This window comes from Rhinoraja longicauda, chromosome 19 (assembly GCF_053455715.1).
Source record: "Rhinoraja longicauda isolate Sanriku21f chromosome 19, sRhiLon1.1, whole genome shotgun sequence".
In the NCBI taxonomy this organism is placed as follows: domain Eukaryota; kingdom Metazoa; phylum Chordata; class Chondrichthyes; order Rajiformes; family Arhynchobatidae; genus Rhinoraja; species Rhinoraja longicauda.
The window spans coordinates 3160307-3186874 of record NC_135971.1 but is presented as its reverse complement, the minus strand read 5'-3'; the positions used below and the strand labels follow the sequence as shown (position 1 = coordinate 3186874).

Below are 26568 nucleotides of genomic sequence, written 5' to 3'. Positions count from 1 at the left end.
CCATCAGAATCTCACCCTCCAACAATGTCTGTTCCTTCCACAGCTTCCACAGCGGTAGATCCGAGCGAAGCCATGAAACTGGACGCCCTCACCTTCACCCAAGTCACCAGCCGCTCCTTCCGCATCTCCTGGAGGGCGGAGAGGGTCTTCGAGTCTTTCCTGGTCGTGTACGGGGCGCGAGGCTCCGACGTGACGCGCAACGTCTCGGTGACGGGCGATGGTCGGTTCGCTGTGGTCACCGGTCTGCGGCCTGGCACCGCCTACACGGTCCGTGTGTACGGGGTCTCTTCCAGCGGGGAATCCAAACCCCTCACCACCCTCATCACCACCAAAGGTACCGGACTTTGACACAAAGGAAAACGCAGCCGAAAATGTGGTCTCCTTCAGACAACCCATGACATTTGCATGTTCACCTTTAACGTGGGTAAAGTAACACACTTCTGGTCATAGGTACAGAGTCAAACAGCATAGAAACAAGCCCTTGGGCCCAACTTGCCCATGCCAACCAAGATGGCCGATCTGCTCGAGTCCCATCTGCCTGCATTTGGCCCATTGCCATTAAAGTTGTATGTTTAAGAAGGCCCCTCAGATTCCTATTAAATCTTTCCACTCTCATCTCAACCAATAATCTCTGTTTCTTGATTCCCCTACTCTGGGTAAAAGACTGTTCTTCCCTATCTGTTCCTGTCATTGTCCTAATGACCCTCATAAGATCTACCCCCATCCACCTGTGCTCCAACGAATAAAGTCCTAGCCGGCCGAACCTCCCCTGTAGCTCAGGGTCTTGAGCCCTGGCAATAACATCATCACCAAAGGTGCCAGACTTTAGCAAAGGGAAACGGAGCCGAAAATGTGGTCTCTTTCAGACAACCCATGACGTTTGCGCGTTCACCTTTAACGCGGGTAAAATAACACGCCTCTGGTCATAGTTATAGAATCATAGTCATAGAGGATGGAATCAGGCCCTTCGGCCCAACTAGCCCATGCTGATCAAGATGTCCCATCTGCAATGTTTAGCACCAATGCTCTTATGCACATCTCCTGCCCATTTTCCTATCCAAATGTCTTTGAAACGTTATTATTGTTACAGTCCCTCCCTCAACTGCCTCCTCTGGCAGCTCGTTCCATTTACCCACCAACGGTTCTCGGTCCCAGAACTGCGACGAGATGCAGCGAGACCTGGGTGTCGTGGTGCACCAGTCATTGAAAGTAGGCATGCAGGTGCAGCAGGCAGTGAAGAAAGCCAATGGTATGTTGGCATTCATAGCGAGGGGATTTGAGTATAGGAGCAGGGAGGTTCTGCTGCAGTTGTACAGGGCATTGGTGAGACCACACCTGGAGTATTGTGTACAGTTTTGGTCTCCTAATCTGAGGAAAGACATTCTTGCCATAGAGGGAGTACAGAGAAGGTTCACTAGATTGATCCCTGGGATGGCAGGACTTTCATATGAAGAAAGACTGGATAGACTCGGCTTGTACTCGCTGGGATTTAGAAGATTGATGGGGGATCTTATAGAAACTTACAAGATTCTTAAGGAGTTGGAGAGGCTAGATGCGGGAAGATTGTTCCCGATGTTGGGGAAGTCCAGAACAAGGGGTCACACAGTTTAAGGATAAGGGGGAAGTCTTTTAGGACCGAGATGAGAAAGTTTTTTTTCACACAGAGAGTGGTGAATCTGTGGAATTCTCTGCCACAGAAGGTAGTTGAGGCCAGTTCATTGGCTATATTTAAGAGGGAGTTAGATGTGGCCCTTGTGGCTAAAGGGATCAGGGGGTATGGAGAGAAGGCAGGTACGGGATACTGAGCTGGATGATCAGCCATGATCACATTGAATGGCGGTGCGTACAGGCTCGAAGGGCCGAATGGCCTATACTCCTGCACCTATTTTCTATGTTTCTATGTTTCTATGTTCTTTGGTTCTCGATTGTTGCGGGTAAAAGACTGGGCATTCACTGTATGTAATCCTCATGATCTTATACTCTAAGATTAGCCCTCGACTTCTTGCGCTCCAAGGAATACAGTCCTAGCCTGTCCAAGCTCATCTTATAACTCAGACCCTCATTTTCCGGCCACATCTTCGTCAATCTTCTCGGCACTCTTTCCATCTTAACAGCTTCCATTCTGTAACTAAAACTGAACACAATGCTCCACATGTGACCTCATCAATGTGCTACAGTAACACGACCTCCCGACATTTGTACTCAATACCCCGACTGATGGCCAATTTCCTGAAAGACTTATTGAATACCCAATCTATATGTGATCACTTTCACGGAACTATGCTCTTGCAAACCGAGACCCCTCACCTGTACAACATTCCCCAGGGCCCTCAACTCCATCCAAGGACCCAAACAGTCTTTCCAGGTGAGACAGAGGTTCACCTGCACCTCCTCCAACCTCATCTATTGCATCCGCCGCTCCAGATGTCAACTTATTTACATCGGCGAAACCAAGCGCAGGCTCGGCGATCGCTTCGCTCAACACCTGCGCTCGGTCCGCGTTGACCAAACTGATCTCCCGGTGGCTGAGCACTTCAACTCCCCCTCCCACTCCCAGTCTGACCTTTCTGTCATGGGCCTCCTCCAGTGCCATAGTGAGGCCCAACGCAAATTGGAGGAACAGCACCTCGTATTTCGCCTGGGCAGCTTGCAGCCCAGTGGTATGAACGTCGACTTCTCCAACTTTAGATAGTTCCTCTGTCCCTCTCTTCCCCTCCTCCTTCCCAGATCTCCTTCTATCTTCCTGTCTCCACCTATATCCTTCCTTTGTCCCGCCCCCTCCCTGACATCAGTCTGAAGAAGGGTCTCGACCCGAAACGTCACCCATTCCTTCTCTCCCGAGATGCTGCCTGACCCGCTGAGTTACTCCAGCATTTTGTGAATAAATACCTTCGATTTGTACCAGCATCTGCAGTTATTTTCTTATACTATATATATATATATACCCAATCTATACGTGATCACTTTCACGGAACTATACTCTTGCAAACCGAGATCCCTCTCCTGTACAACACTCCCCTGCCATTCACTGTGTAGGCCTTGCCCTGGTCTGACTTTGCAAACTGCAACACCTTGCACTGACCTGCATTACATTCCATGAAACATTCCTCAGCCCACCTGCTCAACCGATCAAGAACCTGCTGTAATTCCTGATAACCAGACTTACAGAGTTTCCACAAACACTGGGTGAATGCACAGAATCTTTTGCCCAGAATTGGGGAATCCAGAACCAAGTGACATAGCTTTAAGGTTAGAGGAGACCGATTTAATGGGAACCAGAGGGGCAACATTTTAACACGGAAGGCGTTAGTCAATAGACAATAGACAATAGGTGCAGGAGGAGGCCATTCAGCCCTTCGAGCCTGTACGCACCGCCATTCAATGCGATCATGGCTGATCACTCTCAATCAATACCCCGTTCCTGCCTTCTCCCCATACCCCCTCACTCCGCTATCCTTAAGAGCTCTATCCAGCTCTCTCTTGAAAGCATCCAACGAACTGGCCTCCACTGCCTTCTGAGGCAGAGAATTCCACACCTTCACCACTCTCTGAGTGAAAAAGTTCTTCCTCATCTCCGTTCTAAATGGCCTACCCCTTATTCTTAAACTGTGGCCCCTTGTTCTGGACTCCCCCAACATTGGGAACATGTTTCCTGCCTCTAGTGTGTCCAATCCCCTAATTATCTTATATGTTTCAATAAGATCCCCCCTCACCCTTCTAAATTCCAGTGTATACAAGCCCAATCGCTCCAGCCTTTCAACATACGACAGTCCCGCCATTCCGGGAATTAACCTAGCGTTGGATGTATGGAACGAGCTGCCAGAGGAGTAAGCTGTCGTAATGTTTAAGGCACAATTAGCAGGTACATGGATAGAACAGGTATAGAGGGATATGGGCCAAACACAGGCAGGTGGGACTAGTGTAGATGCCGGAGGAGGTGCTTGAGGCAGGTACTATAACAATGTTTAACGGGCATTTGGTCAGGTAAACATAGAAACATAGACAATAGGTGCAAGAGGAGGCCATTTGGCCCTTCGAGCCTGTACGCACCGCCATTCATTGTGATCACGGCTGATCATCCACAATCAGTAACCCATGCCTGCCTTCTCCCCATATCCCTTGATTCCACTAGCCCCTAGAGCTCTATCTAACTCTCTTTTCAATTCATCCAGTGAATCGGCCTCCACTGCCCTCTGCGGCAGAGAATTCCACAAATTCACAACTCTCTGGGTGAAAATGTTTTTTTCTCACCTCAGTTTTAAATGCCCTCCCCTTTATTCTTAGACTGTGTGGCCCCTGGTTCTGGACTCCCCCAACATTGGGAACATTTTTCCTTCATCTAGATTGTCCAGTCCTTTTATAATTTTATACGTCTCTCTCTATAAGATCCCCTCTCCTCCTTCTAATCTCCAGTGAAGACAAGCTCAGTCTTTCCAATCTTTCCCCATATGACGGTCCCGCCATCCCGGGGATTAACCTCGTGAACGCCGGGGTACATTGATAGGAAAGGTTTATAGAGCAGGGTCGACTGGTGGGACTATCATATGTTGAAAGACTGGAGCGACTAGGCTTGTATACACTGGAATATAGAAGGATGAGAGGAGATCTTATCGAAACGTATAAGATTATTAAGGGGTTGGACACGTTAGAGGCAGGAAACATGTTCCCAATGTTGGGGGAGTCCAGAACCAGGGGCCACACAGTTTAAGAATAAGGGGTAGGCCATTTAGAACAGAGATGAGGAAAAACTTTTTCAGTCAGAGAGTTGTGAATCTGTGGGATTAATTCTCTGCCTCAGAAGGCAGTGGAGGCCAATTCTCTGAATGCATTCAAGAGAGAGCTGGATAGAGCTCTTAAGGATAGCGGAGTCAGGGGGTATGGGGAGAAGGCAGGAACGGGGTACTGATTGAGAATGATCAGCCATGATCACATTGCATTCAAGAGAGAGCTGGATAGAGCTCTTAAGGATAGCGGAGTCAGGGGGTATAGGGAGAAGGCAGGAACGGGGTACTGATTGAGAATGATCAGCCATGATCACATTGAATGGCGGTGCGTACATGCTCGAAGAGCCGAATGGCCTCCTCCTGCACCTATTGTCTATTGTCTATTGTCTACTGTCTACCTCTCTCCCAGACCACGGTGGTAAGATACACATGTCTGTGTTTAGCTTCCACAGAGAAGGACAAGGTGAAGCCAAAGCGGGTGTTCAGCGTGACGGTCAGAAAGGTGACCGCGGTATCCATACGGTTGGCGTGGACGGCCGACCGGGGTTTCGACGCCTTCCTGGTGCGCTACAAGGAACACGGCAAAGGTGCCACTGGCAACGTCACCGTGGCCGGCGACCGGCGGTCAGTGACCATCGCCAATCTGCGGCCCGGTACCAAGTACACCGTCTACATCCACGGCGTGGCCAAAGGACAACGTACCAAGCCCATCAGCAGGGTGATCATCACACCAGGTACTGACCCCATCTCACCTGAGCAGGTAGACAATAGACAATAGACCATAGACAATAGACCAGAGACCAGAGACCATAGACAATAGACCAGAGACAATAGACAATAGACAATAGACAATAGACAACAGACAATAGACCATAGACCATAGACAATAGACAATAGACCATAGACAATAGACCATAGACCATAGACCATAGACCATAGACCATAGACCATAGACCAGAGACAATAGACCATAGACCAGAGACAATAGACCATAGACCATAGACCAGAGACAATAGACCAGACCATAGACCATAGACCATAGACCATAGACCATAGACAATAGACCAGAGACAATAGACCATAGACCATAGACCATAGACAATAGACCATAGACAATAGACCATAGACAATAGACCATAGACCATAGACCATAGACCATAGACCATAGACAATAGACCATAGACAATAGACCATAGACAATAGACCATAGACAATAGACCAGAGACAATAGACCATCGACCATAGACCATAGACAATAGACCATAGACAATAGACCAGAGACAATAGACAATAGACCATAGACAATAGACAATAGACCATAGACAATAGACCATAGACAATAGACCATAGACCATAGACCATAGACAATAGACCATAGACAATAGACCAGAGACAATAGACCATAGACAATAGACCAGAGACCAGAGACCATAGACAATAGACCATAGACAATAGACCATAGACAATAGACCATAGACCATAGACCACAGACAACAGACCATAGACCATAGACCATAGACCATAGACCATAGACAATAGACCATAGACCATTGACAACAGACCATAGACCATAGACCATAGACCATAGGCAATAAACCATAGGCAATAGACCATAGACAATAGACCATAGACCATAGACCATAGACCATAAACCATACGACATACGACAGTCCCGCCATTTCAACATACGACAGTCCCGCCATTCCGGGAATTAACCTAGTGAACCTACGCTGCACGCCCTCCATAGCAAGAATATCCTTCCTCAAATTTGGAGACCAAAACTGCACACAGTACTCCAGGTGCGGTCTCACCAGGGCCTGGTACAACTGTAGAAGGACCTCTTTGCTCCTATACTCAACTCCTCTTGTTACGAAGGCCAACATTCCATTGGTTTTCTTCACTGCCTGCTAGACCATAGACCATCAACAACAGACCATAGACAACAGACCATCGACAATAGACCATAGATCATAGACCATAGACCATCGACCATCGACCATAGACCATAGACCATAGACAACAGACCATGGACCATAGACCATAGACCATAGACCATAGACAACAGACCATCGACAATAGACCATAGACCATAGACCATAGACCATCGACCATAGACCATAGACAACAGACAACAGACCATAGACCATAGACCATAGACCATAGACCATAGACCATAGACCATAGACCATAGACAATAGACAATAGACAATAGACAGTAGACAATAGACCATAGACCATAGACCATAAACCATAGACCATAGACCATAAACCATAGACAACAGACCATGGACCATAGACCATAGACCATAAACCATAAACCATAGACCATAGACCATAGACAATAGACCGTAGACATCAGACAACAGACAACAGACAATAGACAACAGACAACAGACAACAGACATTCAATGTGATCATGGCTGATCATTCTCAATCAGTACCCCGTTCCTGCCTTCTCCCCATACCCCCTGACTCCGCTATCCTTAAGAGCTCTATCTAGCTCTCTCTTGAATGCATTCAGAGAATTGGCCTCCACTGCCTTCTGAGGCAGAGAATTCCACAGATTCACAACTCTCTGACTGAAAAAGTTTTTCCTCATCTCCGTTCTAAATGGCCTACCCCTTATTCTTAAACTGTGTGGCTCCTGGTTCTGGACTCCCCCAACATTGAGAACATGTTTCCTGCCTCTAACGCGTCCAACCCCTTAATAATCTTATACCATATAATATACCCATATAACAATTACAGCACGGAAACAGGCCCGTTCGGCCCTACCAGTCCACCCCGACCATTCTCTCTGACCTAGTCTCATCTACCTGCTCTCAGACCATAACCCTCCAATCCCCTCCCATCCATATACCTATCCAATTTACTCTTAAATAATAAAATCGAGCCAGCCTCCACCACTTCCACCGGAAGCCCATTCCATACAGCCACCACCCTCTGAGTAAAGAAGTTACCCCTCATGTTATCCGTAAACTTTTGTCCCTTAATTCTAAAGTTATGTCCCCTTGTTGGAATCATCCCCACTCTCAAAGGGAAAAGCCTACCCACGTCAACTCTGTCCGTCCCTCTTAAAATTTTAAAAACCTCTATCAAGTCCCCCCTCAACCTTCTACGCTCCAAAGAATAAAGACCCAACCTGTTCAACCTCTCTCTGTAGCCTAAGTGCTGAAACCCAGGCAACATTCTAGTAAATCTCCTCTGTACCCTCTCCATTTTGTCGACATCCTTCCTATAATTTGGCGACCAGAACTGCACACCATACTCCAGATTCGGCCTCACCAATGCCCTGTACAATTTCAACATTACATCCCAACTTCTATACTCGATGCTCTGATTTATAAAGGCAAGCATACCAAACGCCTTCTTCACCACCCTATCCACATGAGATTCCACCTTCAGGGAACAATGCACAGTTATTCCCAGATCCCTCTGTTCCACTGCATTCCTCAATTCCCTACCATTTACCCTGTACGTCCTATTTTGATTTGATTTGTCCGACCAAAATGCAGCACCTCACACTTATCAGCATTAAACTCCATCTGCCATCTTTCAGCCCACCCTTCCAAAAGGCCCAAATCTCTCTGTAGACTTTGAACCTACAATTGAATATCCTTCCTCAAATTTGGAGACCAAAACTGCACACAGTACTCCAGGTGCGGTCTCACTAGGGCCCTGTACAACTGCAGAAGGACCTCTTTGCTCCTATACTCAACTCCTCTTGTTACGAAGGCCAACATTCCACTGGCTTTCTTCACTGCCTGCTGTACCTGCATGCTTCCTTTCAGTGACTGATGCACTAAGACACCCAGATCACGTTGTACGTCCCCTTTTGGGGGAGGGGCTCAGAGAAACTTACCGAATAATGAAAGTCTTGGATAGAGTGGATGTGGAAAGGGTGTTTCCACCAGTGGGACAATCTAGGACAACAGGCCTCAAAATAAAACAATGGACCTTTAGAAAAGCAACGAGGAAGAATTAATTCAGTCAGAGGGTGGCAAATCTGTGTAATCCATTACCACAGACAGTGTGGAGGCCAAGTCGTTGGGTACTTTTAAGGCAGAGATAGATATATTCTTGATTAGTATAAGAAGATAACTGCAGATGCTGGTACAAATCGAAGGTATTTATCCACAAAATGCTGGAGTAACTCAGCGGGTCAGGCAGCATCTGTGGAGAACATGGATAGGTGACGTTTCACAGAGTGCTGGAGTAACTCAGCGGGTCAGGCAGCATCTCGGGAGAGAAGGAATGGGTGACGTCTCGGGTCGAGACCCTTCTTCAGACGTACAGATGCTAGGCGTGAGATGGAGAGAAGGCAGGAGAATGGGGTTGAGGGGGAAATGTCGACCAGCCTCGACCGAATGCTGGAGACTCGATGGGCTGAATGGCCTAATTCTGCTTCCGTGACGTTGAATGTATGAACCTCTTGTGGAGTTACAGGATGAGCCAGTGATTATTTGGAAGGACAATTCCCCAGGAATGTCTTGTCCTGAATACTTCGCGCGATCACCAATTGCCTCCTCACCCTTCGACCTCTCTGTTGCAGCCGCCGAAGCCAAACCGGTCCCATCGCCGGCCAAGCTGGGCAGCCTGTCGCCACCCAGCGTCACGGACAACTCTGCACGCCTCTCCTGGACACCTCTCACCACCTTTGACTCCTACCTGCTCCAGTACAGGGTGCAGGGGTCGGGCGAGACGCACAACGTGACGTTGCCGGGTGGGAAGCGAGGGTACCTGATCGTGGGGCTCCTTCCGTCCACCACCTACACCGTCTATATCTACGGGATCTCTGGGACCAAGCGCACACAACCCCTCACCACCCACATCACCACCGCAGGTACAGTGGGACACTCAATCGGTGATCAATATTGTGCTATAATCGTTTGTCTACATATTGAAGTATAGGACAGGAGGCCATTCCCCCAGTCACACTTCCATCGTTCCCCACCATCACGTTTGTCGTGTGTAACCAAATCTTGTTGGTACCATATCCCCAAATATCTCCAGTCAACAATAGTTTACAGATACAGGGCAAATGGCAAACGCAGGTACAGTTATTGTTCAATAGACAATAGACAACAGGTGCAGGAGGAGGCCATTCGGCCCTTCGAGCCTATACGCACCGCCATTCAATGTGATCATGGCTGATCATTCTCAATCAGTACCCCGTTCCTGCCTTCTCCCCATACCCCCTGATTCTGCTATCCTTAAGAGCTCTATCCAGCTCTCTCTTGAATGCATTCAGAGAATTGGCCTCCACTGCCCTCTGAGGCAGAGAATTCCACAGATTCACAACTCTCTGACTGACAAAGTTTTTCCTCATCTCCGTTCTAAACGGCCGACCCCTTATTCTTAAACTGTGCGGCCCCTGGTTCTGGACTCCCCCAACATTGGGAACATGTTTCCTGCCTCTAACGTGTCCAATCCCTTAATAATTTAACACCCCGGGAAAACCCACGCAGGTCAGGGGAGAACGTGCAAACTCCGTATAGACAACAGGCGTAGTCAAGATTGAACCTGGGCCTCTACAGATAGAAACATAGAAAATAGGTGCAGGAGTAGGCCATTCGGCCCTTCGAGCCTGCACCGCCATTCAATGTGATCATGCTGATCATCCAACTCAGTATCCCGTACCATACCCCCTGATCCCTTTAGCCACAAGGGCCATATCTAACTCCCTCTTAAATATAGCCAATGAACTGGCCTCAACTACCTTCTGTGGCAGAGAATTCCACAGATTCACCACTCTCTGTGTGAAGAAATGTTTTCTCATCTCGGTCCTAAAAGACTTCCCCCTTATCCTTAAACTGTGACCCTTGTTCTGGACTTCCCCAACATCGGGAACAATCTTCCTGCATCTAGCCTGTCCAACCCATTAAGAATTTTGTACGTTTCTATAAACTCAATGTTATATTTATAATTGACAAGTGATGGCCCAGTCCTTGTAGGTGTAAGGGAGGGGGTGGGTTTCTGATGGGTCTGCCATCACCACCTACCGTTGGCATTGGGGGGCAGCCTTGCACAATGATTGGGGGCAGCCTTGGCCAATGATTGGGGGCAGCCTTGCCCAATGATTGGGGGCAGCCTTGCCCAATGATTGGGGGCAGCCTTGCCCAATGATTGGGGGCAGCCTTGGCCCAATGATTGGGGGCAGCCTTACCCAATGATTGGGGGCAGCCTTGCCCAATGATTGGGGGCAGCCTTGCCCAATGATTGTGGGCAGCCTTGCCCAATGATTGGGGGCAGCTTTGCCCAATGATTGGGGGCAGCCTTGCCCAATGATTGGGGGCAGCCTTGGCCCAATCCATCTCCTCACCATCTCAACCTCTCTCCTGCAGATCCGGAGGAACCCGCGGCTCCGGCCAAACTGGGCAGCCTGTCGCCCCCCAGCGTCACGGACAACTCTGCCCACCTCTCCTGGACACCTCTCACCACCTTTAACTCCTACCTGCTCCAGTACAGGGTGCAGGGGTCGGGCGAGATGCACAACGTGACGTTGCCGGGTGGGAAGCGAGGGTACCTGATCGTGGGGCTCCTTCCGTCCACCACCTACACGGTCTATATCTACGGGATCACTGGGACCAAGCGCACACAACCCCTCACCACCCACATCACCACCGCAGGTACAGTGGGACACTCAATCGGTGATCAATATTGTGCTATAATCGTTTGTCTACATATTGAAGTATAGGACAGGAGGCCATTCCCCCAGTCACACTTCCACCTTTCCCCGCCATCACGTTTGTCGTGTGTAACCAAATCTTGTTGACCATATCCCCAAATATCTCCAGTCAACAATAGTTTACAGATACTGGGCAAATGGCAGCCGCAGGTACAGTTATTGTTCAATAGACAATAGACAACAGGTGCAGGAGAAGGCCATTCGGCCCTTCGAGCCTGTACGCACCGCCATTCAATGTGATCATGGCTGATCATTCTCAATCAGTACCCCGTTCCTGCCTTCTCCCCATACCCCCCTGACTCCGCTATCCTTAAGAGCTCTATCCAGCTCTCTCTTGAATGCATCCAGAGAATTGGCCTCCACTGCCTTCTGAGGCAGAGAATTCCACAGATTCACAACTCTCTGACTGAAAAAGTTTTTCCTCATCTCCGTTCTAAATGGCCGACCCCTTATTCTTAAACTGTGTGGCCCCTTGTTCTGGACTCCCCCAACATTGGGAACATGTTTCCTGCCTCTAACGTGTCCAATCCCTTAATAATCTTATGTTTCAATAAGATCCCCTCTCATCCTCCCCTCATAACGTTTTCCAGACATTTGGCTAGGTGCATGGATAGGTTAGGTTGAGATGGTTATGGGCCAGATGTGGGCAGGTGGGACTGGTGTAGGTGGGGTATCTAGGTTGGCATGGATATGATGGGCCGAAGGGCCGGTTACCATGCTGAGAGACCCTGTGACTATCTGTGGCAGAGAATTCCACAGATTCACAACTCTCTGAGTGAAAAAGGTTTTCCTCATCTCCGTTCTAAATGGCCGACCCCTTATTCTTAAACTGTGGCCCCTGGTTCTGGACTCCTCTAACGTGTCCAACCCCTTAATAATCTAACACCCCGGGAAAACCCACGCAGGTCAGGGGAGAACGTGCAAACTCCGTATAGACAACAGGCGTAGTCAAGATTGAACCTGGGCCTCTACAGATAGAAACATAGAAAATAGGTGCAGGAGTAGGCCATTCGGCCCTTCGAGCCTGTACGCATCGCCATTCAACGTGATCATGGCTGATCATCCAACTCAGTATCCTGTACCTGCCTTCTCTCCATACCCCCTGATCCCTTTAGCCACAAGGGCCACATCTAACTCCCTCTTAAATATAGCCAATGAACTGGCCTCAACTACCTTCTGTGGCAGAGAATTCCACAGATTCACCACTCTCTGTGTGAAAAAAAAAAAGTCCTAAAAGACTTCCCCCTTATCCTTAAACTGTGTGACCCCTTGTCCTGGACTTCCCCAACATCGGGAACAATCTTCCTGCATCTAGCCTGTCCAACCCCTTAAGGATTTTGTACGTCTCGATAAACTCAATGTTATTTTTATAATTGACAAGTGATGGCCCAGTCCTTGTAGGTGTGAGGGAGGGGCTGGGTTTCTGATGGGTCTGCCATCACCACCTACCGTTGGCATTGGGGGGCAGCCTTGCCCAATGATTGGGGGCAGCCTTGGCCCAATGATTGGGGGGCAGCCTTGGCCCAATGATTGGGGGAAGCCATGCCCAATGATTGGGGGCAGCCTTGCCCAATGATTGGGGGGCAGCCTTGCCCAATGATTGGGGGCAGCGTTGCCCAATGATTGGGGGCAGCCTTGCCCCAATGATTGGGGGGCAGCCTTGCCCAATGATTGGGGGCAGCCTTGGCCCAATGATTGGGGGGGCAGCCTTGGCCCAATGATTGGGGGGGCAGCCTTGCCCAATGATTGGGGGCAACCTTGGCCCAATGATTGGGGGGGCAGCCTTGGCCCAATGATTGGGGGGGCAGCCTTGCCCAATGATTGGGGGCAGCCTTGCCCAATGATTGGGGGGCAGCCTTGCCAAATGATTGGGGGCAACCTTGCCCAATGATTGGGGGCAGCCTTGCCCAATCCATCTCCCTCACCATCTCAACCTCTCTCCTGCAGATCCGGAGGAACCCGCGGCTCCGGCCAAACTGGGCAGCCTGGCGCCACCCAGCGTCACGGACAACTCTGCACGCCTCTCCTGGACACCTCTCACCACCTTTGACTCCTACCTGCTCCAGTACAGGGTGCAGGGGTCGGGCGAGACGCACAACGTGACGTTGCCGGGTGGGAAGCGAGGGTACCTGATCGTGGGGCTCCTTCCGTCCACCACCTACACGGTCTATATCTACGGGATCTCTGGGACCAAGCGCACACAACCCCTCACCACCCACATCACCACCGCAGGTACAGTGGGACAGCGAGGGTCAAGGGGGAATCTATGGCCATTGCTCATTCTCCCTCTCCACCCTCCCTCCCCCCTCTCTCCTTGCTCGCTCCCAAGAACACAAGAACACAAGAACGTAGGAGCAGGAGTAGGCCAACCGGCCCCTCGAGACCGCTCCGACATTCATTACCATCATGGCTGATCCCACCCCAACCCCCTTCCCACTATCGACCTTCTTCCCACCCAAAATAACCGTGTGATCTCCTGGGAGAGGCGGAAAACCGGATAAAAACCCAGGCCAATTTGGGAAAATAAATCCAGGAACTTCCTCTACGACCCCAAGCTAGGCGATGGAAACTTGTCCAGGAGATTACTCAGGTCTTACTGTACCAACAATAGCTCATGTCCACTTCCCTGCCCACTCCGCTTGTCTATTAAAAAACAATCTATTTCTGTTTTAAATGTATTTAGCGTTCCTGCATCCACAGCTCCCTGAGGCAGCGAATTCCACAGACCATCCACCCTCTGAGTGAAGAGGTTTCTCCTCATCTCAGTTTTAAAAGAGCCCCCTCTTATTCTAAGACTATGCCCCCTAGTTCTGGTCTCCCCCATCATCGGAAACATCTTTAGCGCATCCACCCGATCAAGGCCCCTCACGATCTTATACGTTTCAATAAGATCGCCTCTCATTCTTCTGAACTCCAATGAGAAAAGTCAATAGAAAATAGACAATAGACAATAGGTGCAGGAGGAGGCCATTCGGCCCTTCGAGCCTCTACGCACCACCATTCAATGCGATCATGGCTGATCATTCTCAATCAGTACCCCGTTCCTGCCTTCTCCCCATACCCCTTGACTCCGCTATCCTTAAGAGCTCTATCCAGCTCTCTCTTGAAAGCATCCAACGAACTGGCCTCCACTGCCTTCTGAGGCAGAGAATTCCACACCTTCACCACTCTCTGACTGAAAAAGTTCTTCCTCATCTCCGTTCTAAATGGCCTACCCCTTATTCTTAAACTGTGGCCCCCTGTTCTGGACTCCCCCAACATTGGGAACATGTTTCCTGCCTCTAATGTGTCCAATCCCCTAATTATCTTATATGTTTCAATAAGATCCCCCCTCATCCTTCTAAATTCCAGTGTATACAAGCCTAATTGCTCCAGCCTTTCAACATACGACAGTCCCGCCATTCCGGGAATGAACCTAGTGAACCTACGCTGCACGCCCTCAATAGCAAGAATATCCTTCCTCAAATTTGGAGACCAAAACTGCACACAGTACTCCAGGTGCGGTCTCACCAGGGCCCTGTACAACTGCAGAAGGACCTCTTTGCCCCTATACTCAACTCCTCTTGTTATGAAGCCCAACATCCCATTGGCTTTCTTCACTGGCTGCTGTACCTGCATGCTTCCTTTCAGTGACTGATGCACTAAGACACCCAGATCTCGTTGAACATCCCCTCTTCCTAACTTCAGATAATAATGCCTACCGTTGGCAGCCTTGCCCAATGATTGGGGGCAGCCTTGGCCCAATGATTGGGGGCAGCCTTGGCCCAATGATTGGGGGCAGCCTTGCCCAATGATTGGGGGCAGCCTTGGCCCAATGATTGGGGGCAGCCTTGCCCAATGATTGGGGGCAGCCTTGCCCAATGATTGGGGGCTGCCTTGGCCCAATCCATCTCCTCACCATCTCAACCTCTCTCCTGCAGATCCGGAGGAACCCGCGGCTCCGGCCAAACTGGGCAGCCTGTCGCCCCCCAGCGTCACCGACAACTCTGCCCGCCTCTCCTGGACACCTCTCACCACCTTTGACTCCTACCTGCTCCAGTACAGGGTGCAGGGGTCGGGCGAGATGCACAACGTGACGTTGCCGGGTGGGAAGCGAGGGTACCTGATCGTGGGGCTCCTTCCGTCCACCACCTACACGGTCTATATCTACGGGATCTCTGGGACCAAGCGCACACAACCCCTCACCACCCACATCACCACCGCAGGTACAGTGGGACAGCGAGGGTCAAGGGGGAATCTATGGCCATTGCTCATTCTCCCTCTCCCCCCTCCCTCCCCCCTCTCTCCTTGCTTGCTCCCAAGAACACAAGAACACAAGAAAGCAGGAGCAGGAGTAGGCCAACCGGCCCCTCGAGCACGCTCCGCCATTCAGTACGATCATGGCTGATCCCACCCCAACCCCCTTCCCACTATCGACCTTCTTCCCACCCAAAAGAACCGTGTGATATAACCATATAATATAACAACTACAGCACGGAAACAGGCCTGTCCGGCTCTACCAGTCCACCCCGACCATTCTCCCTGACCTAGTCTCATCTACCTGCTCTCAGACCATAACCCTCCAATCCCCTCCTATCCATATACCTATCCAATTTACTCTTAAATAATAAAATCGAGCCTGCCTCCACCACTTCCACCGGAAGCCCATTCCATACAGCCACCACCCTCTGAGTAAAGAAGTTACCCCTCATTTTACCCCTAAACTTTTGTCCCTTAATTCTGAAGCTATGTCCCCTTGTTGGAATCTTCCCCACTCTCAAAGGGAAAAGCCTACCCACGTCAACTCTGTCCGTCCCTCTTAAAATTTTAAAAACCTCTATCAAGTCCCCCCTCAACCTTCTACGCTCCAAAGAATAAAGACCCAACCTGTTCAACCTCTCTCTGTAGCCTAAGTGCTGAAACCCAGGCAACATTCTAGTAAATCTCCTCTGTACCCTCTCCATTTTGTCGACATCCTTCCTATAATTTGGCGACCAGAACTGCACACCATACTCCAGATTCGGCCTCACCAATGCCCTGTACAATTTTAACATTACATTGTAGTGGGTGCGGTCACCGCGGTAATCAGGCCAGACGCCAGGTGAGTAATCAATAACTTTAATAACTGTATTACCTGTAGTATCACACACCGCACTCAAGAAGAAAGGTGAGTCGACACACCCAAACCCTTTATAGTCCCAGACCACCTGACCCAAGGGGACTGACCCAGGAAGTGACCTAATCCCTCCCGTCCACTGAGTGCCGAGTGGAATGACCAAGGGAGTGGCCTAGCCCCCGGGTGCCGCCACAGGACCCCCCCCCAAGAACCGAAGGCACGAAACGGACAGGGGGACGGATGAAACGGCCAGCCCGTGTGCGCGCCACGGCGGGCGCAGGAAGCAGAACCACCCCGCCAGGGCAAGGCACCCGCGGGAACTTCGGGGGTAAGGGCCGGGACGCGGGACGACCCCGAGGGCGAGGCTGCGCCAGTAGCACCGGCTGGCTAATGTCCACATGCGCCGGCTTCAGCCGTGAAAGAGAGACCGTCTCAGGACGACCCCCCATGTCCAACACGAAGGTGGCAGAGCCCCGCTCAAGCACTTTGAACGGTCCCTCATAAGGCCGCTGAAGGGGTGGTCGGTGGGCATCCCGACGCAGGAACACAAAAGGACAGTCCTGCAGGGCGGAAGGGACATGTGACTGCACCGAACCGTGGCGAGACGTCGGCACTGGCGCCAGCGAGCCCACCGTCTCACGAAGGCGTTGCAGGGCGGCTGAGGGCTGTTCTGCCTGACCCTGGGCGGGGGGAACGAACTCTCCGGGCACCGTCAGCGGAGCCCCGTACACCAATTCCGCCGAGGAGGTGGCCAAGTCCTCCTTGGGGGCGGTGCGGACACCCAGTAAAACCCACGGCAACGCGTCAACCCAGTCCGGGCCAACGAGCCTGGCCTTCAGAGCGGCCTTGAGCTGGCGGTGGAAACGCTCCACCAGGCCGTTCGCCTGCGGATGGTACGCTGTGGTGCGGTGCAGGTTAACCCCCAGCAGTTGGGCCATGGATGACCACAGCTCGGAGGTGAATTGTGGCCCCCTGTCGGACGTAATATGGAGCGGAACCCCAAATCTGGCAATCCAATTTGCCGCCAAGGCACGGGCACAAGTAGAGGCACACGTGTCCGGCAGTGGAACTGCCTCCGGCCACCGCGTGAAACGGTCCACCATTGTCAGGAGGTAGGTGAAACCCCGAGAAGGCGGCAGCGGCCCCACGATGTCCACATGGATGTGGTCAAAACGGTGGCGAGGGACGGGGAACTCCTGGAGCGGCGCACGCACATGCCGCTGTACCTTTGAGGTTTGGCACGGGATGCAGGTGCGCACCCAATGCCCAACCTGCTTGCGTAACCCGTGCCAAACGAAACGGGAAGCCACGAGGGTCGTCGTTGCCCGAATGGAAGGGTGGGACAGCCCGTGGAGCACCTCGAACACCCGGCGTCGCCAGGCAACAGGCACGATTGGGCGTGGCTGCCCGGTGGACACATCGCACAGCAGTGTCGCGCCCCCAGTGCCACAGGGAACGTCCTCCAACCTGAGGCCCGAAACGGCGGTACGGTAGGCGGACATCTCATTATCGGACAGCTGGGCCGCCGCCAGGGCTGAGTAGTCGATTCCATCAGCCACTTGCAGGACGGCGTGGACCGCGGGTCGAGACAAGGCGTCGGCCACCCGGTTGTCTTTACCCCCGATGAAACGGATGGAGGTAGTAAATTCTGAGATGTAAGCCAGCTGCCGCTGCTGGCGAGCTGACCACGGGTCGGACACCTTGGCGAAAGCGAAAGTAAGGGGCTTGTGGTCCGTGTACGCGGTGAAAGTCCGCCCCTCGAGAAAATAGCGGAAGTGGCGGACCGCAAGGTAAAGGGCAAGGAGCTCGCGGTCAAAGGCACTGTAGTTCCGCTGTGCGCCGCTGAGGTGCCTACTGAAGAAGGCCAGAGGCTTCCAACACCCATCCGTGTGCTGTTCGAGCACCGCCCCAACCGCTACTTCTGAAGCGTCGACCGTCAGGCTGGTTGGTGCATCAACCCGTGGATGCACGAGCATCGTGGCCGCAGCCAGGGCTTCCTTGGCGTGTTGGAACGCCGCCACCGCATCGTCGGTCCATTCGACCTCCCTGCGCTTGCCCGCCATGAGATGGAAAAGCGGGCGCATGATCCGGGCTGCAGATGGCACAAATCGGTGGTAAAAGGCCACCATTCCCACGAACTCCTGGAGGCCCTTCACGGTGGTCGGGCGTGGAAACTGGCGCACCGCGTCCACCTTGTTGGGGAGCGGCAGCGCACCGTGCGTGGTCACGTGGTGGCCCAGGAATTCGATGGATGCCACCCCGAAACGGCATTTGGTGATGTTGATGGCCAGCCCATGATCGCTAAGGCGCTGGCATAGCTGGCGGAGATGGGCAGCATGCTCCTGTCTCGAGCGGCTCGCCACCAATATGTCATCAAGGTACACGAATACGAATTCCAAGCCACGGCACACGCAGTCCATAAGTCGCTGAAAGGCTTGCGCAGCGTTCTTGAGTCCGAACGGCATGCGGAGGAATTCAAATAGGCCAAATGGCGTCACGATTGTCGTCTTGGGGACGTCGTCGGGGTGGACTGGAATTTGGTTATAGCCACGCACCAGGTCGACCTTGGAAAACACCGTGGCCCCAGCCAGGTGGGCATTAAAATCCTGGATGTGAGGGACCGGATACCTGTCGGCGATTGTGGCATCGTTAAGCCGGCGGTAATCTCCGCAAGGACGCCAACCACCGTCTGCCTTGGGGACCATATGTAGCGGGGACGCCCACGGGCTGTCTGAACGGCGCACGATCCCCAGTGACTCCATAAGGCGGAACTCCTCCCGAGCGAGACGGAGCTTGTCCGGTGGAAGACGCCGTGCCCGGGCGTACAAGGGCGGGCCAGTAGTCGTTATTTGATGAACCACCCCATGCTTCGGGGCGGCGGAGTGGAACTGGGGGTCCAGAATATCGGGGAATTCGGCCAGAATTCGTGAGAACACAGCGTCCACGGACGACAGGGGCCCATCAGGACGCACGACCGGGTCGCCCAAGCGGAGGAAAATGGGCTGCAGAGTGACGGAGTGCACCAAACGCTGCCGCTTAACGTCCACGAGCAGGGAATGTGCCCGTAGGAAATCTGCACCCAACAGTGGCTGGGACACATCCGCGATCACAAATGGCCACGAGAAGCTGCTCGCCCCGAAGTTGAGGGAGATCGTGCGCACACCATATGACCGGATTGTGGTCCCGTTGGCTGCGGCGAGGAGGGGACCGCGGTTACCACTACGGAGGTCAGCCTGCGAAGGGGGAACAACACTCACCTCCGCCCCGGTGTCTACGAGGAAACGGGCCCCGGAGCGGCGGTCCCACGCAAACACACGATGAATCTGGCCGTCCGCCGAAGCAATCAGTGACGGCCGGCCTCTGCGTTTCCCGGGAACGAACAGGGCTGCCGGCATTGACGGGCCGAAGGGCCCCACCGCCGATGGAAGTAGCACCAGCCCCCTCTGCTGGCTTCCGTGAAAACGGGCGGCTGTGCGGGCCGATCTGACCCACCAGCGACCTCCGGTGGCGTATGGAGGAACTGGCGGCAGGCTGCGCGCCACCCCTGGGTCCGACCACCAGCGACCTCCGGTGGCGTATGGAGGAACTGCCGGCAGGCTGCGCGCGACCCCTGGGTCCGACCACCAGCGACCTCCGGTGGCGTATGGAGGAACTGCCGGCAGGCTGCGCGCGACCCCTGGGTCCGACCACCAGCGACCTCCGGTGGCGTATGGAGGAACTGCCGGCAGGCTGCGCGCGACCCCTGGGTCCGACCACCAGCGACCTCCGGTGGCGGGTGGGGGAACTGGCGTGCAGGCTGCGCGCCACCCCTGGGTCCGACCACCCGCGACCTCCGGTGGCGTATGGAGGAACTGGCGGCAGGCTGCGCGCCACCCCTGGGTCCGACCACCCGCGACCTCCGGTGGCGGGTGGGGGAACTGCAGGCGGGCCGTGCGAAAAAGACGCGCCGCCGGCCGGCCGGCTGGCTGGGTGAGTGAGCTGCTGAAGCCGGATACCGTCGGGAAGGCTGTCGGGGAGCGGTGGTAATGCGGGCGATCGAGGCTCCTACCTGCGGGTAGTCGTCGGCCGTTGGCTGGACTTCCAACGCGTCGAGGGCCAGGTGATGGGCCATCATGAGCTGATCAGCGCGCCTGCCCAACGCCTGCATGTTGGGGAACGGGGCGTGGAGGAGCTGCTGGTGGAGGTCGGACGGCATCAGGCAGCAGCATCAGGTAAACGTGTTTAAAGAGGGACCCGGGCTCGTAGTCGCCTAGCGGTGCCTGCATGTCGGCCAGTAGTACCGACAGGCGCCGGTCATCCAGGGGCGCCATTCAGAGGGTCCGGGCTGCCCGCTACAGCCTCGCAGAGGCCGGACTGCTCACGGACGAAGGCTTGAAGGGCCACGTATTTATCGGTCGCCGGGGGGGGGGGGGGGGGGGGGGTCGCGGTGGAAGGGTCGGACCAGGCGCGCGGTGGCCGGGTCGGGTCGGACCAGGCGCGCGGTGGCCGGGTCGGGTCGGACCAGGCGCGCGGTGCCCGGGTCGGGTCGGACCAGGCGCGCGGTGCCCGGGTCGGGTCGGGGGCGCTGACCACGTGAAAGTACTTGGTGGCGTCGGCAGTTATTCCCCGCAGGGCGAACTGTGCCTCGGCCTGGTCAAACCACAAGTCGGGGTCCTCGGTCCACAATGGAGGCAGCCACACCGACACGGCGTGGATAGCGGCGCGGGCGGCAGGGTCCAAAAGCGGTTGTGGTTGGCTGGAAGAGTCGGGTAGTTGCAGGTTCTGGTCCATCGCGACTTGCGAGGGAAAGTCGGGGCCACCAGTGTAGTGGGTGCGGTCACCGCGGTAATCAGGCCAGACGCCAGGTGAGTAATCAATAACTTTAATAACTGTATTACCTGTAGTATCAAACACCGCACTCAAGAAGAGAGGTGAGTCGACACACCCAAACCCTTTATAGTCCCAGACCACCTGACCCAAGGGGACTGACCCAGGAAATCACCTAATCCCTCCCGTCCACTGAGTGCCGAGTGGAATGACCAAGGGAGTGGCCTAGCCTAGCCCCCGGGTGCCGCCACAACATCCCAACTTCTATACTCGATGCTCTGATTTATAAAGGCAAGCATACCAAACGCCTTCTTCACCACCCTATCCACATGAGATTCCACCTTCAGGGAACAATGCACAGTTATTCCCAGATCCGTCTGTTCCACTGCATTCCTCAATTCCCTACCATTTACCCTGTACGTCCTATTTTGATTTGATTTGTCCTCCTGGGAGAGGTGAAAAACCGGATAAAAACCCAGGCCAATGTGGGAAAAGAAATCCGGGAACTTCCGCTCCGACCCCAAGCTAGGCGATGGAAACTTGTCCAGGAGATTACTCAGGTCTTACTGTACCAACAATAGCTCATGTCCACTTCCCTGCCCACTCCGCTTGTCTATTAAAAAACAATCTATTTCTGTTTTAAATGTATTTAGCGTTCCTGCATCCACAGCTCCCTGAGGCAGCGAATTCCACAGACCATCCACCCTCTGAGTGAAGAAGTTTCTCCTCATCTCAGTTTTAAAAGAGCCCCCTCTTATTCTAAGACTATGCCCCCCTAGTTCTGGTCCCCCCGATCATCGGACACATCGTTAGTGCATCCACCCGATCAAGGCCCCTCACGATCTTATACGTTTCAATAAGATCGCCTCTCATTCTTCTGAACTGCAAATGAGAAAAGTCAACAGACAATAGACAATAGGTGCAGGAGGAGGCCATTCGGCCCTTCGAGCCTGTACGCACCGCCATTCAATGCGATCATGGCTGATCACTCTCAATCAGTACCCCGTTCCTGCCTTCTCCCCATACCCCCTCACTCCGCTATCCTTAAGAGCTCTATCCAGCTCTCTCTTGAAAGCATCCAACGAACTGGCCTCCACTGCCTTCTGAGGCAGAGAATTCCACACCTTCACCACTCTCTGACTGAAAAAGTTCTTCCTCATCTCCGTTCTAAATGGCCGACCCCTTATTCTTAAACTGTGGCCCCTTGTTCTGGACTCCCCCAACATTGGGAACATGTTTCCTGCCTCTAATGTGTCCAATCCCCTAATTATCTTATATGTTTCAATAAGATCCCCCCTCATCCTTCTAAATTCCAGTGTATACAAGCCTAATTGCTCCAGCCTTTCAACATACGACAGTCCCGCCATTCCGGGAATTAACCCAGTGAACCTACGCTGCACGCCCTCAATAGCAAGAATATCCTTCCTCAAATTTGGAGACCAAAACTGCACACAGTACTCCAGGTGCGGCCTCACCAGGGCCCTGTACAACTGCAGAAGGACCTCTTTGCTCCTATATTCAATTCCTCTTGTTATGAAGGCCAACATGCCATTGGCTTTCTTCACTGCCTGCTGTACCTGCATGCTTCCTTTCAGTGACTGATGCTCTAGGACACCCAGATCTCGTTGAACATCCCCTCTTCCTAACTTCAGATAATAATGCCTACCGTTGGCAGCCTTGCCCAATGATTGGGGGCAGCCTTGGCCCAATGATTGGGGGCAGCCTTGCCCAATGATTGGGGGCAGCCTTGCCCAATGATTGGGGGCTGCCTTGGCCCAATCCATCTCCTCACCATCTCAACCTCTCTCCTGCAGATCCGGAGGAACCCGCGGCTCCGGCCAAACTGGGCAGCCTGTCGCCCCCCAGCGTCACGGACAACTCTGCCCGCCTCTCCTGGACACCTCTCACCACCTTTGACTCCTACCTGCTCCAGTACAGGGTGCAGGGGTCGGGCGAGACGCACAACGTGACGTTGCCGGGTGGGAAGCGAGGGTACCTGATCGTGGGGCTCCTTCCGTCCACCACCTACACCGTCTATATCTACGGGATCACTGGGACCAAGCACACACAACCCCTCACCACCCACATCACCACCGCAGGTACAGTGGGACACTCAATCGGTGATCAATATTGTGCTATAATCGTTTGTCTACATATTGAAGTATAGGACAGGAGGCCATTCCCCCAGTCACACTTCCACCTTTCCCCTCCATCACGTTTGTCGTGTGTAACCAAATCTTGTTGAACATATCCCCAAATATCTCCAGTCAACAATAGTTTACTGATACTGGGCAAGGTACAGTTATTGTTCAATAGACAATAGACAACAGGTGCAGGAGGAGGCCATTCGGCCCTTCGAGCCTGTACGCACCGCCATTCAATGTGAGGGTCAAGGGGGAATCTATGGCCATTGCTCATTCTCCCTCTCCCCCCTCCCTCCCCCCTCTCTCCTTGCTCGCTCCCCCTGCACCTTTACGTCTGCCGTTGTCCATCGTGTCCCATCTCTCCCCTCTCCCTCCCGGCATAGAAACATAGAAACATAGACAATAGGTGCAGGAGTAGGCCATTCGGCCCTTCGAGCCTGTACGCACCGCCATTCAATATGATCATGGCTGATCATCCAACTCAGTATCCCGTACCTGCCTTCTCTCCATACCCCCTGATCCCTTTAGCCACAAGGGCCACATCTAACTCCCTCTTAAACATAGCCAATGAACTGGCCTCAACTACCTTCTGTGGCAGAGAATTCCACAGATTCACCACTCTCTGTGTGAAGAAAAACGGTCCTAGAAGACTTCCCCCTTATCCTTAAACTGTGACCCCTTGTTCTGGACTTCCCCAACATCGGGAACAATCTTCCCACATCTAGCCCGTCCAACCCCTTAAGGATTTTGTAAGTTTCTATAAGATCCCCCCCTCAGTCTTCTAAATTCCAGCGAGTACACAGTTTAAGAAAAAGGGGTCGGCCATTTAGAACAGAGATGAGGAAAAACTTTTTCAGTCAGAGAGTTGTGAATCTGTGGAATTCTCTGCCTCAGAGGGCAGTGGAGGCCGATTCTCTGAATGCATTCAAGAGAGAGCTGGATAGAGCTCTTAAGGATAGCGGAGTGAGGGGGTATGGGGAGAAGGCAGGAACGGGGTACTGATTGAGAACGATCAGCCGTGATCACATTGAATGGCGGTGCGTACAGGCTCGAAGGGCCGAATGGCCTCCTCCTGCACCTATTGTCTGTTGTCCGTTGCCCACGGCCCCGTGAGCAGGGCACTGACTAATGGCGGTGTGTGTGTGTGTTGGGTTGCAGCGTCCGCGGTCAGGGAGGGAGAGGAGCAGGTGCAGGTGCCCACCATGGATGGCGTTCCCGTCTCCGGGGTCTCGGGCCATTCCCTGCGGCTGTCCTGGGCGGCGGGAGGAGCCCTGGACGCTTTCCTGGTGGGATACGGAACCCAGGGCTCGGCGGGCGTGACAAAGCTCACAGCGACCGGTGCGCTCCGACCCTCGGCAGTGCCCGGCCTCAGCCCCGGCACCGCCAACGGTCTCCGTGTGTACGGGACGTCCCGGGGTGAACGCACCCAACCGCTCAGCACCCAGGCCAACACCACAGGTATTCCCAGCAACCCTCACCGCCCAGGTTAGCGCTTGGTCTGGAGAAGGGTCCCAACCTGGAACATCATCCACAGATGCTGCCTGACCCGCTGAGTTACTCCAGCACTCTGTGAAACGTCACCTATCCATGTTCTCCACAGATGCTGCCTGACCCGCTGAGTTACTCCAGCACTCTGTGAAACGTCACCTATCCATGTTCTCCACAGATGCTGCCTGACCTGCTGCGTTACTCCAGCACTCTGTGAAACGTCAATCAACCCAACCCAACCCAACCCAACTCAACCCAACCCAACTCAACCCAACCCAACTCAACCCAACCCAACTCAACCCAACACAACCCAACTCAAAACAACTCAACTCAACCCAACCCAGCCCAACCCAACCCAACCCAACCCAACCCAACCCAACCCAACCCAACCCAACCCAACCCAACCCAACCCAACCCAACCCAACCCAACCCAACCCAGCCCAACCCAAACCAACCCAACCCAACCCAACTCAACCCAACCCAATCCAACCCAACTCAAAACAACTCAACCCAAACCAACTCAACTCAATCAAACTCAATCTCCACCCATTCCTTCTCTCCACAGATGCTGCCTGACCCGCTGAGTTACTCCAGCACTCTGTGAAACGTCACCTGTCCATGTTCCCCACAGATGCTGCCTGACCCGCTGAGTTACTCCAGCACTCTGTGAAACGTCAATCAACCCAACCCAACCCAACCCAACTCAACCCAACCCAACTCAACCCAACCCAACTCAACCCAACCCAACTCAACTCAACCCAACCCAACTCAACCCAACTCAACCCAACCCAACCCAACCCAAACCAACCCAACCCAACTCAACCCAACCCAACCCAACCCAACCCAACCCAACTCAAAACAACTCAACCCAACCCAACCCAACCCAAACCAACCCAACCCAACTGAACCCAACCCAACCCAACCCAATCCAACCCAACTCAAAACAACTCAACCCAAACCAACACAACTCAATCAAACTCAATCTCCACCCATTCCTTCTCTCCACAGATGCTGCCTGACCCGCTGAGTTACTCCAGCACTCTGTGAAACGTCACCTATCCATGTTCCCCACAGATGCTGCCTGACCAGCTGAGTTACTCCAGCATTCTGTGCCTGTTTTTGTAAGACTAGCACCTGCTGAGTTACTCTAGCATTCTAGTGCCTTCCATGGTACAGAAAGCTTGGTTCAACGGTACCCCTGTTAGAAAAAATAGGTGCAGGAGTAGGCCATTCGGCCCAACTAACCAGCACCGCCATTCAATAGATAATAGACATAGACAACAGGTGCAGGAGGAGGCCATTCGGCCCTTCGAGCCTGTACGCACCGCCATTCAATGTGATCATGGCTGATCATTCTCAATCAGTACCCTGTTCCTGCCTTCTCCCCATACCCCCTGACTCCGCTATCCTTAAGAGCTCTATCTAGCTCTCTCTTGAATGCATTCAGAGAATTGGCCTCCACTGCCCTCTGTGGCAGAGAATTCCACAGATTCACAACTCTCTGGGTGAAGAAGTTTTTCCTCGTCTCAGTCCTAAATGGCCTCCCCCCTTTATTGTTAATGATTGAAACGTTTTCTCCCGCTGTTTCAGGCTCGGAGACCAAGGTTGCCAAGATGCCGGGCG

At 53.0% G+C, this 26568-nt stretch overlaps 3 protein-coding genes across 3 annotated transcripts in view; all 3 read left to right on the top strand.

The window, feature by feature from the left end:
• The window catches only part of LOC144603008 (zinc-binding protein A33-like), an 852507-nt gene that overhangs the window by 399874 nt on the left and 426065 nt on the right, over positions 1-26568 (top strand).
• LOC144602495 (tenascin-X-like) lies at positions 218-20484 on the top strand. Its single transcript, XM_078415626.1, has 8 exons — positions 218-275; positions 5168-5458; positions 9277-9567; positions 11069-11353; positions 13360-13644; positions 15333-15617; positions 16532-16558; positions 20303-20484. The coding sequence occupies exons 1-8, from the start codon at positions 218-220 to the stop codon at positions 20482-20484; spliced, it is 1704 nt and encodes a 567-aa protein (XP_078271752.1).
• Positions 20454-26568, top strand: part of LOC144602494 (tenascin-like) — a 32259-nt gene continuing 26144 nt past the window's right edge. The window contains exons 1-3 of the mRNA XM_078415625.1: positions 20454-20718; positions 23128-23412; positions 26536-26565. Coding sequence (XP_078271751.1) covers positions 20610-20718; positions 23128-23412; positions 26536-26565 — 424 coding nt within the window. The 5' untranslated portion in view covers positions 20454-20609. The remainder of the gene's footprint in view (positions 20719-23127; positions 23413-26535; positions 26566-26568) is intronic.

Bases quoted from the DNA above. Each gene is read 5' to 3' on its own strand.
- LOC144602495 (XM_078415626.1), top strand. From the start codon at position 218: ATGGTCGGTTCGCTGTGGTCACCGGTCTGCGGCCTGGCACCGCCTACA. The intron at 15,618-16,531 runs GTACAGTGGGAC...TATTACCTGTAG, and splicing joins CACCCACATCACCACCGCAG to TATCACACACCGCACTCAAG. The intron at 16,559-20,302 runs GTGAGTCGACAC...ACTGGCGTGCAG, and splicing joins CACCGCACTCAAGAAGAAAG to GCTGCGCGCCACCCCTGGGT.